The following is a 14,748-nucleotide window of genomic DNA, read 5'->3' as shown; positions in this document are numbered from 1 at the left end:
TTTCCATAAAGCTTTTAATGTAACTGCTTCAAAGCTAACAAAAAGTTAAGTGTTAAGACCATGAAATTGAGATACAGATTTGCAAATAATGGGACTGTGTATCAAGAAGGCTAAAATTCAGTAATACTTTTCTTTTAACAAAACACACTTAAGAGTGAGTTTCATATTGATTTAATTTAATTGAACTTTAAAGAAACAATTTTATCTTTTGTGATACGTTCTTGAAGGCACATTAAATGTACAGAGTGACGTAAAACACATTTCCATGGTTGAAATACTTTTATAACACTAAAATATGTCCCTGTGACAGAAGATGCATATGGTAAATTCATTGCTTTGTTTATCACTGCAAAAACCTGATGAAACACATTCCACACTTATATGGCCAGGCTTTGGCGGGGATCACAGATGCCAAGTAACAGGTGTGACCACCTGGAGCCCTGAAACAAGCCATAAGCCATAAGCCATAAACCACATCTTAAACAGACTTTTGAGAGAACTGTACATCCTGCAGAAATTCCTGCAATGGCCTAAGGCTGAAGATACTGCATCATGGTTGAATATGATGGCCCAACACATCCCACAAAGGTTCAGCTGCACTCATATCAGGTGAACTTGAAGGTCAATCCTACACTTGAATATCGTATGCATGAAGGAATGCTTGCTTAACCCTAGTTGAGTGGAGGCTGGCATTATAGGATTAGAAAATAAGATGTCTTTGTCTGCAAGGTTGCATTAATTAGTTTGTGGAAGACCTATTGCAAGATTTTGCCCACTTGGGGCTGTGTTTACCCTGAATAGCAGATTCTGATAAACCCTGAGCTGAACTAGTTGCACCCTGCACTATCACTCCTCCTCTTACAAAACGTGTTAATGCAAATTTCTTTAACTGGACGTCAGCTTCTTAAACTGCCTGCTTCTGCTGGGCGAATCAGTGTTAATTGGTAAGAATTGGCTATGACAAAGCCAACGACACCACAATACACAGTTTACCATAAGGCTTTGATGTACTGCAGAAAATATTCTGTCGGTATTTTGAATGTTTTAGGTTCAGATTACAGCATCTGTTGCGTCTCTGCTTCATTGAAACTGGTTGCAATGCTGATAAAGAAAAGTTCCTTTCACGTCTTCCTGCGGTGATACTGTATGTAAGGTACCAGAATAGGGACTACCACTAACACAACCAGTTGTCACCAGTTGTCTTGGCACTAACAGCAAATGGTTGCTGCATGTACACTTAGATGATCTGCAACCAAATGCTGTAACATTCCAGCATTCCAACATCAAAATTCCCAGTCCCTTCAAATTCATCACTCTTGGTACTAATGTTTTGCATTTGAGCTGAATGATATTATGAACTGTTCCATTTGTACTACTAACTGGTACAATTGGGCAGTATGGTGGCACAGTGGTTAGCATTGCTTCCTTGCAGCTCTGAGGACTTGGGTTCAGTTCTGGGGTTGCAATCTGAGTGGAGTTTGTATGTTCTCCTTGTGTTTGTCTGCGTTTCCTCTGTGTGCTCCAATTTCCTCCCACAGTCCAAAAGACTTCCTGGTAGGTTAATTGGCTTCTTTAAAAACTGAACCTGGTATGTGTCTTTGTGTGTGTTCTGAGATAGACTGGCTTTCTGTCCTCGGTGTATCCCTAGGACGAGGTCCTTGGATTAATTAAGTACTAATTACCATTCCAAATGGGCTCGATAGGCTGAGTGGTCTCCTCTAGTTTTAAACCTTTCTTAAGTTCTTATGAGACCTCAGAATGCGTGTCAGTGGCTGCTGCAGAATTCTGTAGTAAAACTAAACTCTCAAGCTGTTCACCGCCTTCTGTGAATCCAGGGAATCAGATGAAAGAAAGAAGGAAACAGAAAGAAGAAACCAAGACAGGAGCAAAGATAGTGCTCTAAAAATCTGTGCTACTTGAAAGCCTGATCTAATCACACAATGTACAGTATGAACGTGTGAGGCATTTTTCTCCATCTTTAACATGCCTACATAAATTTACGCAGCCTTAAATCATTTATTTCCCTTAAAGTAAGCTACCTCCGTTCAACTGGTTTAAAACTCTTTTATTTCAGTATAAACACTCAGTAGCTCTTTCTCACAAATCAATTACTGGAGAGCAATAAAGAAGTCACCTTAAGGGGTAGCTCCATGTGGCCTGAAAGAGAAAGTGAGTTTTTAATACATTAATACTTTCACATATACTGAGAAATACTTTCACATATACTGAGAGGCATTAAAAATGCAACAGCTATTTTACGTACTTGATTGTTTTTAATGACTCTTTTGTCTATGTGAATGTCTGTTTACACTTTTGTATTGGTACACTTTTTTAAACGTAAAATAACATGAAAAATTGGATATTAGACGGGGTAAATTAATTTGCGGCAAAACTCTCAAAATGTATACACAGCAATTGCACTTCCTCCATCTTTTGTATCTCTTTTTATATATCTAAACGTCTCTAAATGTGAAAAAAAAACGTCCCAGAAATAGGTCAGGTGAATTTCAATGCAAAATTGACGATGCTGTAATGGTTTTAACAACCCTTAGTGTAAATTAAAGCATGCTTAATATATAACAGCGATCACTATCTGATGCTAATACATGTTTTTTTTTGCCTACGTCTTCCTGTATTCTCCCACACTAATATTAAATGGTGTTGATTTTACATACACTTTAACACAATGTATTTCTACTGCTGATAGTTATAATACAACTGAAAGCTACAGTACATTGAAGTTATCACAAAACCCGAGAAGAAATAAAAACAACCACCGACTTCCTTTATTACTGATAAGGCTGGTCTTAATTCTATAGAGTATATGCACTATTCCCTTTTCATTCTAAAATTCCTGGGTAAGAATTAGCCTACGTACAATTTTATGTACAATGATGACACTTATTTCTGAACTTTCAGGCCATGACCATAACATAGTTAGTTCAGCATAACTGATATTGTTGCCACAGAGTGACATGCTATACGGGAGTAGCTTGTTTTTTTAAAACAAATGTTCTTGTCGATTTCATCTCGTATTCACGTGTTTGCAGAGATAATGGTATGCATTCTAGACTATATGCAATATCACAGGAATTGCTTACAGGCTTTGGGCTGTGCTTTATTGCTTTCCCGTGGATTCCTAGAGTCTATACATAAACTGATAATTAAAACGTCGTTCTTAATATTTTCAATCGACCGTACACTTCCTGGGAATGTCTTACTAACGGTTTGTAATACTATCCTCCTTTCTCGCCGTGGTTCCACTTGGCTTGCGGGCTCTCTTACTAGATCGCCACTGCAAGCCCAATAACAACATTACTGCACCCCCCTACCCTGCCTCTTTGATTGCATTCCTCTCTTTGTATTTAAACATCCGGGTTTCCCAACTGGCTTTGCTTTACTCTCTTCTCCTCTCAGAAGCCATTTTGGACTCAGTTCAGTTTCTTGCATGTCAATTTAGCCCAGTCTCTCTGGCTATTCAGTGTTTTTAAGCAAAAAAGGGGGTAGCGCGAAAGGTAGACGGGGAAAAACACTACAATACAGCAGGCAGAGTTGTTTTGTATTATTGACATTAATATCTGGAAATTATTTTCTCCCGATGGATTTGCCTATATTTTAAAGTTTTTTATTATCCGTACCCGAACATTTTTCCCACTGGGCTCCACACACAAAAGCAACGCAAACTCTCTTGGTGCTTTGGACATCTGGGGCCCTGGGTCATTTGGCTCGTTGTGTTGTGCTGATAAGCTCTTTAAATGTTCGGAAAGGAAAAGCGCTTTAAACGGAGAAAATCTGGTGCGCTTTTCTCAAATTAAAGGAATATGTTTGCGTCCTGGCTGACTTTTGCGCTTCTTTGGGGAACTTTTTGTGCAGGTAAGGACTTGTTTATTCATTTGTTGCGATTAATGAATTTGATATAATCGTAAAACCCACATGAATTTGGCCGAGGACGTTGTTCAAGGGGTGGCCGAAAGTGGCAGAATAATTTCCTTGCAGTTTGTTTTCTGTGGGATTCGGTTTTAAAATATTTTTCACTCGTCATTGTGGTACAAATTCTTTAGTCATTTCTATCTTTTAATGAGTAGCGTCGCATTTAGGAACTTTTTAATTCTTTATTTTATGTGTACTTTTGGTGTTACTGAACAGGGTATCAAATTTGAATGATCCAGGGTTGTTAAAGGTACGCTTCATGGTATTACGTTATAAAGGGCTCTGTAACAATCGAAAATGTTACAATTGCAAGCAATTTGTGAAAATGTTTCTCCGACCACTACTTGCTCATCGAATCGTTATTGTTAACATTTTTTGTAGCTCAGGTAGCAACACATTGTTTTTGTTGTTTAGACGAGTCCTTACATTGACAATTTCATGAACATTGCTTAGATTACTGCAAAAATGTTTCTGTAGAGATGTGCACTTTTAAAAATGAAAGAGTGGACTTTGTTTTTACCCAGTAGTCATGTGGGCTGGTTTGCGATAGGAATGATCTAATTGAAAGTTGTAGAATACCAACCGCACTGGTTTCGGATTCCTTCGCATTTTCCCCATTAAATCCCTCGTTTTAAATTACCACGTGCGACAGATAACGATGTTCCCTCTTCGGCGAATGCAGTCTGTTTTAGCTCAAATGTCCATCTTTCACAACATAACCGAGAATGGTGAGATGAAACTTGGCATGTGGGTGTAATTGCTTCAGCATTTTTGATAGAACCATTTTAGTCCCCCAACCAGATTTGCACAACTAGTAGTATAATCAAGAACACGATACTGCCTGGATGTTTTGTTTTCCGGGCACGATATCAAACTTGCATGCTAACTGATCTTGGTGAAACATGCATTTCCGTATTACCTGTTTCGTTAGTAATTACATCCATAAACATTGATTTCGATTTAAATGAACAGATAATTGAATTTTGGATCCTGCATGGCTGCTTTGTTGTGCGGTTCCCTCCTTGTTTTGACGAGTTTGGGGGAGGGGTACCGGGGGGAGTGAAAACAACCCTTTGTGCGTATTTTCATAGTAAAGAAATTAAATTCGAATTAAGTGTTACTTTCTCCCTTTACTGAAAGTAAATATGAAAACACCTTCTAAAATATCAAAATGACGCTGTTCTGTAACATGCACCTAATTTGGCGAATTGTTAAATACCGATGTAGGTCTGTTTTTTTGTTTATAAAATCACGTCTTTTCCTTATTTAAATGGCAATTGAACTATGCTCTGTTTTCGCAATTTTTCTTCGTAAGAGAACTAAAGCACGAATCACAAAGACGGTTGTTCCAATTTATTTTAACACTCGTATAGCGGACTTTAGTCGTGCATTTGCGTTTATTTTCCTTTTAGTCAAAATGTTTACAAAATGAGCACGTGAAATTGCTCGGGCTAGCTTTGTTTTTCTTTGTTAGGTCCTGCGTTGAATGCGCAAAGGCTATTGTATAGCTTGCGTTTTGAATGTAATAAATGTTGATGTAATACGCTCAAGAGAAAATGTGACCGTAGCAAGTAAAATGTGCTTATTGCTCTTTGTTTTTAGAGGAATATTGTTCATACTTTACGTTTAATTTTGATCATTGCTAATTCGCTTTTCCTGTACTATCCTGAACTGAACTATTGTTATTGGCTTTACATCGTATCTTGCTTTTTTGTTTTTTAAGGTCAGGTTTTGGATTTTTGTGCCGTTTTGGCTTGAGCTCTGTGGCGTCTTTAAGCAGTTTTGCTAAATTTACTTCTGGAAAAAGTTGATAAGAATGTTTACTGACAACTATGACATTTGTGTCATTTTCACTTTTTTTTTAATTTGAGTTTTTAAGATGATACAGAAATCTGGGAGGATTCCCATGAAAGCATGAAGTTTAAAACAATGTTTAAGTGGCATATGTATATTTTCTTTAAGTTATTAGAGGTTTCTTGATTATTAGAAGGACTTAAAACAGCAATTGCCTGGTCAGTTTTTGTGTGCATCTTTGAGTAGGAATATAAAATAGGTCTCGAGGTCGAGTATTGGAGCTTATGGGCTCCAACAATAATAAAATGCTACTATTTTGTTAAACTAAAATTAAACTCCTCGGTTGTTAATGTAACTGTAATGGGTTTGTACACATTGCATATAAGACCGGCTTTATCGAAAAAACATTGTATCAACATATTGCTACTTTATGACGAGCTAAGTGAATTACCATTTTTAAAAGACTACTCTATGGAAGGATTTTATGTTTTTTTTTTTAACCAGATGGCATATTCTATTTCACAAAAAGTTCGTTTGTAATCGCAGTATTTTTTTCTTCGAGCTTTTTTATCCATAAAATGTTTTTTAGACATAAACGCGTTAATTTAAGGAAAACAAAATAATAGTAAATGAGCTAATAGGTCTAATTTATTAGAACAGTAGCTGTGGTGATTAATTGTGAACATGCAATCAATGCTGAAATTTACAGAAGTTTGTGATCATTGGGGGGAAAAAGTTCATATAATCTGTCATTTTACTTGGTGCATGTATTGCATTGGTGTTTGGGACATTTTATAATTCACATAATCTGAGTGATTAAACCATCATAATTTAACTTGTGATTCCGGAATACTCAAACGGAGAAGATAAAAGATTCCCTCTCTTTCAACTGCAGATGTTTTGAGATGCACCTCCAAACGACTTCCTTCTTAAATGTGCGATTCCATATAAAAGCGCTTCCTTGGTAATGTGTATTCATTCAAATCTGTGTGGCGATTAAGTAGCACCTACACCCTTATCGTGGTTTTATTGCCGATAACTGAACACAAAAAAGGAATGCTGTAGGTTTTGAACTCTGCTGTCTCAATGAATCCGTGCTCGCTCTTCAGTATTGTTGGGTGTGTGGCTTCTGTTTGTGTGTGAGGGATTGAGGGGGTGGGGTGGGATGATGTTGTAATAGCCCTCTTATCACATGACTGCTGGATCAGTATTAACAGCGTATCTCTACCATGTCTACTGGGCGCTCTGTTCAGTTGCAAATTTTCAAAGGTTTTGGCCACATGGTTATTGGAAAGAGGAGAAAAAAGGTTATGGTGGTACCATGTTTGAATGTTGTAAAATCTGATCACTTTAGCATAACCTGATTATTTTAACCAAGCTGATAAAATAGAGAAATGCTGGGGTTAGTTTGTTGCAGTGTATTTGCTTTGTAGTATTTTGGTTTGATGGAGGGTAGCGATAAACATTGGGGAAATGGGGGGATGGGCACACTCCAGCAAGAGCCAGGATTTAAAGCGGCAGGCACTATTTTTTTTTCTCTAAGAGAACAAAGGTGGTGTTGGTAATATTTTTGATTATGGTAGAATTGAGCTTTTATTCTCTATCCACCTCGTCCATATCGAAAGGATGTATAAAGATAGACAATTCACAATGGACTGTGCAAATGTCTGCTTTGATAAAACTTTACAAATTGGCTATGAAAATGATCATATTTAATAGTCTTACATGTTATAAAAAGGAAAAAAAGTTGAGGAGTATGCATTTTAATGAGTTTCAACGAAGCACCAAGGCTAATATTTTGTAAAAATATTGAAACAACAACCTCTCTTTAATTTGAGAACTTATTCTTCATTGTTTCAAATAATGTTGCATATTCGAACATATTCCCTAAATGTAAATCCTTAGGGGCCGGGAATCGTTGCGTCCGATGTTCTGGTTTTGCTATTTACAGCTATTGTTTAAACCATAATCTTGAGTTTGTACCTAACGCTGTTGGAGATACAATAGACTCTTCTTGTGGCTCGTCTTAAAATCTATCGTTTTGTAGAACTCTTACATTTTACGTTGTGTTTTTAAAGTGTTTTATAACGGGTAAAGCTAGTTACTGAATGTTTATCCACGCGTGAAGTGAAAAATGTGATTGATACCGCTTGTGATTTGCAGCAGCCTGTAGTAATATTGATAGTGTTCCGTTTGTGGCTTGGCTAAACTTTAATTTTTGACATGTAGGTTAAAAATGACCTCTGTGGGTTTTTTTTGTGTTTGACTAGAGGTGATTGTGCATCATTTCCCACTGGGAGAAAAGAAAGATGATTGATTGCGTTAGTTAATTTGAAGGCCTTGACAAGCTCAGACTGAAAGAGGCATACAATGCTACATTGCTAGTTTCACTAGTACTGCTGGTATAGGACTCTGTTTTGCTCCCACGGTGAAAATATCAAATTACAGTTGACCCACCTCCATGTTAATGTGATTCAGCCCTTTTCTTTCTCCCTCTTTCTTCCTCTCTAATGCAGAAGTGCGTCTGTGGTTTCAGGTGTTTGTTCATGTGTGCATATTAAAAACCACAAAGATGTAACCAATAAGCACTTCTCTAATTTTATCTATTATTTGCATATTTTATAACCTCTTCCTGCCACAGCATAATGTGCTCCCAATGTGTGTGTGTAGTAATATCTAGTCATCTGCATTGCTATTGCTAAAATTGCTACAAACCTTCTGGTATAGATTGTTTCCACATTTTATTTCTGAAGATGATAAAAGCTGTCATACCAGTGATACCATAATACAAAAAATCAGTGCAATGTGACTGTACTCATTGCTTATGCTCTTATATAATTTCCCTTAAAACTACAAAGAATTCTACCTGGGAATATGGACAGGGACTCATGGGATTTACTGAAACTGAACGAACAATATATTCAGCTCAAATATTAGTACACAAGCTTATAGCTTTGGGACTGCCTTGGGCTACAGTGGAGAAAAGTTACAGAATATAATGGTTCCTATTTTTAGTTGGTCTTTGTGATTCACAGTCTTATTACAGGTAACCCACATAAAAAGTTATACTACTACTCCACAATTTTTTAGAAGTAATGGCTTTATTTGTGCTGTTTCCATGCTGGTTGTCGAGTTTGTGATGTGGGGGGGTTGAGATCAAATCAGATTTGTCAAACGGGCAAGCTTGAAAAAACAATTTTGTTATCTTGTATTTTTCTCTCCTGAACACGTGGTTCAGCACTTCAGTGACATAATCATGGAGAAACATTTAAAACCGAGCAAAACAATTTCTTGCCATTTGAAATTGTGGAAAAATGTCTAGATCATTTCTGAACGAACAGCAATATTTGTTCAGAAATACATGATTCCAACTGTAGCAAAGGTTTCTTGCCTCACAGCACATTAAATATCACAATGGATTTTTGGATCGGTTTTACAGTGACTGGACTTGTGCTCACTAATGCAAATGACCGTGACCACACCCAGTCAGGAAAATTTAGGATTAATTGTTAAAACAGTGCCAGACTTTTCTAATGGAGCAGTTAATCATTCGTATTAAAGCTTTCTATGCCATGCTTGGAAATAGACTTCTAAAAGTCATAAAATAAGAAGAAGAGTATTTGTGATGCTGGTGCATGCTTAACCCCCTTGGACAGACTAGCAAGTTTGAGAGAATGGGAGATGAGCACTTATATCTGGGATAAACTGTAATTGTCCATCTTAACAATAATGCTTCAGTTGGCAGACTAGATTGACAAGAGCTAATGGGTGAGCACATGGATTGTTCACTGATATTTTACAGATATGCTCTCAATTTATCTTTTAACATTTTGAAAAGTTGATTTGGTAATCAATGCATACTGCTGTGTCGACTTTGGCATGGATGCCTATTGGACTTGCAGCATTTCTGCAAAGTCCTTTGAACCTGTAACCTAATCCTCAGGATTGTTACAGCACTTATCCTAAGATACCCAGAATTAGAATTTGTAGTTGTCGATATATATCCTTAAGAAATGTACAGCCTTGCTGAAATTTTATCTGGACACCATTTCCCCATGCCTTAGAAAAATCAATCTCTTTTCCAGGCTATTTTACTGTTCCGGTGTAAAGTGCATGGACTGACTTGTAGGTGAGAAGAAAATTCAACATGATCTTTACCTCTTTCTGGAAGCCCTTGTCTGAGTCTGTGCGTTTGCTTTTTGGTACTTCTTTTTGAGGACACTTTACATCTTAGCCATCACTTCCGATAGGAGATTGTGAACACCAAGCTCATTTGGGAGTTGAGAAATGCGTCTTTTTTTGCTAAAAGCAAATCTAAGGTCTCTTTTTGCATTTGATCTATGTATTCTTACCAAAATGCATTTTATGGCTTAATATAGCTGAGGCCATTCAAATAGAAGTGTACTGAAGCCCACTCTTTCTGTCTGAATCTAAGAAGTAGCTGTGCACTCTGTCCTTTGTGTGCCCTCACCTTTTATCTTTTATATTCAGCAAACTGAGGGCTGGTGTCAAGATTCACAGTCTAGTTTGTGTGACGAGAAATCTTGTGACAGCTTTGGAACACGTCGTTGGGTAATGGTATTAACTGCTATTGAAAGCTAGCATAACTGTTGTGTGTGTGTGTAACCTTGGCTTTCTGAAAACAAGTTTCTGTCATTATTTTTGTATGTCACTCTGTTACTCGCTACACATCCTTAGAGAGACAAGGAAGATGTTGGTGTTTATATAGTGACATAGGTTGTGGGGTGACCCCAGCTACTGTACTGCAAACAAACTCATTAGGACAATGGTATTGAGCCTCTGACATACATGGACTTAGGGGTGGGTAATCCCTTCAGGTATCATAACATCACTTTAGGTTACTGAGGTAGTTACTGGTACCAACTGAGGTTGGTAGATACCAACTTTGATCTCCAATCTCCAACCATGTAGCTTTTACTGTGAAGTTCCTGTGGTGTACAGCAGCTCCTAGTTTAAAGTAATCAGCATACAATGCAATAAATTGTCGTGAGGATAGCTTGTAAAATGTCCACTTGAAGTTGACATAGTCAAGATGTTATGTGGAACAGAACAAAATATTATGTGACAAAAAAGAAAGATTTGACTGGAAAGTCAGTCATGTGGAATATAATTTGCAAGCAGGCGTCAGTTTGCTAAAATCAAAGTCAAAGCTGCTCCCTCTGTCTTGGTTGTGACAGTGTGGAGCAGGCTTGCCATGTTATTGCCAAGACCTTGGATTCTTTCAGGTAAGAGCTGAATGAGATCCTTGGATCAATTTGCTACTGCCAAATGGGTCAAATGGTCTTGTCTCATTTGAAACGTAATTTTCTTCAATACAGACTTTGAACTAAATGTGTAAACGTGATAGGTGCTAAAGTGTTGTAAATGCAGACCTTTTCAACGGTTCAGTTGTAATTAATGAAGCTACCTGCTGTCAGCTTACAAAGTGAGGTTTTTAAGAAAGAGTCCTTCTATTGCTACATGTGGTTGCTACAGTAGTACAGCCAGAGTACTGAAATTTTGTGAAACTCAAGTGCTGTGGTGCCTTCAGTTTCTTGTATTTTAATTTTAGCATAATCTAGTAATTGACCCTTCCCTTCGTGTTGTATAGTTTAAAAGCCGTGCTGGTTCTTTAGTGGAAAGAATGCACATGAAATGGTCATGCTGTCAGCTCCTTACTGTGGAGGCGAGAAGTCTTACTACGATCAGATGCTCAGCAGCTTTAGAAATAGTCTTTTAAAAAATGGCAGCAGAAAACAATACCTAAACTATTTGGACTTTTTAAAAGTCAATTTTTATGAATTTGTCGGTTTAAGGTACTATTCTCATGTTGTACTTTAGCTGGTGCTTGCACGGATATGGATGTTTTTAGCTATAACCGGGATTCTTAACTGTGCAGGTTTTGGAATTTAAACAAATACCTGCTTGGGGTTGAAATTCTCAAAGCACTATTAACATTTGTTTCTGAAGACGCGTATCAACATTTTACAATGTCACCTCTTTTTTCAAAAAAATGCCCCCGTTACATTAATTGACAATTTGCAAATATACGCTAATATGGTACCTGAACATGCTATGACAAGTATTTCCACATAGGTTTATGAAACATAAAGCATTACCTTCAAACTGAATGGTCTGTTTTAATTACCATTTCCATGTTGAAATGCACAAATGCAGTATGACGCTTGAAATACATAGGATAGAAGTAAAGTCAATGTAGATATATATAACTGACAAATGTATTCAGCCACGCTTGAAGTATTATGCTATACATTCACATTAGTTGTTTTGTATGTTTAATGTGTACTTCATGTTGTCTTTTTCTTTTTTGTCTGCCAAAATGTCTGGATGTGTTCAGCCATATACCTTCTCTTGAATTGAGAGGAAAACAAAATGGAGCTGAGAGGACCGTTTAGCTTGTTTCTCAACCCAGCAAGTAGGTCTGCTCACACTATTTACATTTATACATGTCATCATACTGTTAAGTAACATTTGCTAGTTTCACTTGCTTCTAGTTTAGTTGAATTCACACATATAATGTTTGAAGATTGGTAATTACAGCAGGCAAATAAAACTCAAAGACATTTAGCTTGAACAGAACTAATTTTAAAGCTCTGGAAAACGGAACCCCATTTGTTTATAAGACTTGGAGCACAACATATTGCAATTTATCATCTTAGATTAACATCACATAGTAATCTCTTTATTGTTTGAATGAATTCCTACAGTAATTGTCATGAGTCAAATGGTACTACTATGAGTACTGCTTTCTTAATATTAGTTTAGTGTTAGGTACAATATTAAACTATACTTGTTTAAACTTATATTTGATCTTTTACAAAAAAATCTGACTCTGCTAGTGAATACTAATTGTCAATGGCTGATATTATTTATATTTGCTATTATTTCCCTCCCTGAACCTAGATTTATTTTTGAGTAGCATGCCTTTGAATTATTTAAAATGTACATTGTGTATATAGGAAGTTTACCAGTTTGACAGCAGACATGTAAAATCAGAATGTCTAGCTACTGCTATCTTTTGACATGTAACCAGTTAAAAACCTGAATCTTAAAAGTCATGTCATAAGCACTGATCTAAAAGAATGTATGATAAAACTATATCCACATTTCAGTAAGTTATCACTGTCTTATAAATGCACTCCTTTGCACATAAATGTGTGTAGCTAACTGCAAAGAAGCTACCAGGAAAGGTAACAGGTTACTTATATACAGATAGAGGACACCTTTAATAAATCCATATTTTGTCAATAGAGACTTAAAGAAATATCATGCTTGATCTCTAGTTTTAGTGAGCACATATGAAGAATAGTTGCGCACTCATGTTTGTGGGTAATGCAGTGTTTTGGATTTTTCAGGGGAAAAAAACATAGGTGAATTTTATTTCATATTTTTTGAGTACTCATAGTTTTCATTGATGTGTTCTACAGTACATGGACAACATTAGAAAATCTATATTTAAGAAATACTGTGGGTTATATTTATCTCATACTCTGCACATGATGGTTTACTGTAATTGAGATGGTTGCCTGATTAAAAAAAGAGAAGGATATCCATAATATTCTCTGTACTGAAGGTTATATTACTGGCTAATTCAAGATGTTTGCCTACAGTAGTGTGGCTTATTTCACAAGTACAGTTGATTTCTGGCTTGCAGCCTGAGCTCCTTCTGAGCAGAGCTCTGGATGTTTTACAAGTCTCCCAAGAGGAGCTGGCAGTGCACAGAAATGTCATTTTAGCACTTCTGATCCCATTATGGACAAAGGGGTGGCTGAATTCAATAGGAGGCGAATATATCACAAGAATTTTGAAATATATAAAATTATGAAGGGGCAGTGAATTCTCAGTTTAACTGACTAATTGTGGGAGGGGGGGGGGGGGGGGTCTGTTATTGCTGAATGCCAGTTAGATCATTATGTTTTTCAGCTCAAAACCTCTCTTATATGAGAAAATATATATGCTTTCTGGATTTTTTTAACTTAATTAACAGGATCTGGTGCCGGTGTCATTTTATTATAAATGTACGAGCTCTTTATTTCATGTGTTGTATATACACTGTATCAAATTCAATAAAGTATACGAAACACAAACACGCATCATACACACTCAACTAACTGCTATACCAATTGTTCACATTACTGTGGAGAACGTCTGGTATTTCTGATTTTACAGACAAAATTCCCCGTTAACAGATTTTCTTTTAAATCTGAAGTCTTTTAAACTATATTGTGTTTTTACTATATTGAGGTTTTACTATATTGTGTGCATAGAAAGATGTGCTGTGACATTAGGGTATTCCCACAGTTAACGCCACCAAAAGTAAGAGGATGGTCTTTTTCCTGCAGAACATGACAGAGGTAAATGCCCCACATTTGTACTAGTGTCTATTGCCTCATAAAGTCACAAAGCTCTAGGGTGTTCCATCCATTGTGAACTGGTTTTCATATAACAATGAAACATGCCGAAACATTGCGTAAGCACATACCAGTCTTGTTTTAATGTTCATTACAATGTATTTCTTAACTTTATTTTGAGGTCTTATTTAAAACATGGGTTAGAAATGAGAAGAGACCACTCAGTTTATCTACACTATTTGGTAGTAGGCTGATTCAGGGATCTCACCCGCACACTTCTTGAAAGAAGTTCAAGTAGGGAGCTGTGTCAAAATGCGTAGGCTGCAAAGGAACATGTAAAGGTTTATTCCATGATAGAAAGTCACCTGAAGGGTTAGCACCTGAAGAAAGTTCCACAGCCAAAATGTCTCTTTTCAGCATTACCTATTTCTAGTTAATTGTAAGTTGTTTCATACACAGCCCTTTGGGTGAAGAAATGGAGAATTTAGGTTTGAGAATTTTGAATACTTGTTCCCTCATAATCTTCTCCATTCGGGATTGATTCATACAGTTAATGCAGAAGAATATTTAGTGTCACAGTAGAGCCAAATTCAACCTTTTTTTGTCTTGATCCCAGTTAAATATGTTCCTTTTAATTTCAGTATTTTTTCAT

General features: G+C 36.7%; 1 protein-coding gene across 1 annotated transcript in view; it reads left to right on the top strand.

Annotated features, from left to right (window-relative positions):
* The first annotated feature begins 3,403 nt into the window (after positions 1-3,403).
* Positions 3,404-14,748, top strand: part of acvr2ba (activin A receptor type 2Ba) — a 61,568-nt gene continuing 50,223 nt past the window's right edge. The window contains exon 1 of the mRNA XM_015354287.2: positions 3,404-3,873. Coding sequence (XP_015209773.1) covers positions 3,822-3,873 — 52 coding nt within the window. The 5' untranslated portion in view covers positions 3,404-3,821. The remainder of the gene's footprint in view (positions 3,874-14,748) is intronic.

This window comes from Lepisosteus oculatus, chromosome 6, assembly GCF_040954835.1.
Source record: "Lepisosteus oculatus isolate fLepOcu1 chromosome 6, fLepOcu1.hap2, whole genome shotgun sequence".
Taxonomy (NCBI): domain Eukaryota; kingdom Metazoa; phylum Chordata; class Actinopteri; order Semionotiformes; family Lepisosteidae; genus Lepisosteus; species Lepisosteus oculatus.
Note: the sequence above shows the minus strand (reverse complement) of the source record. Positions and strands in the feature narration are given on the sequence as shown.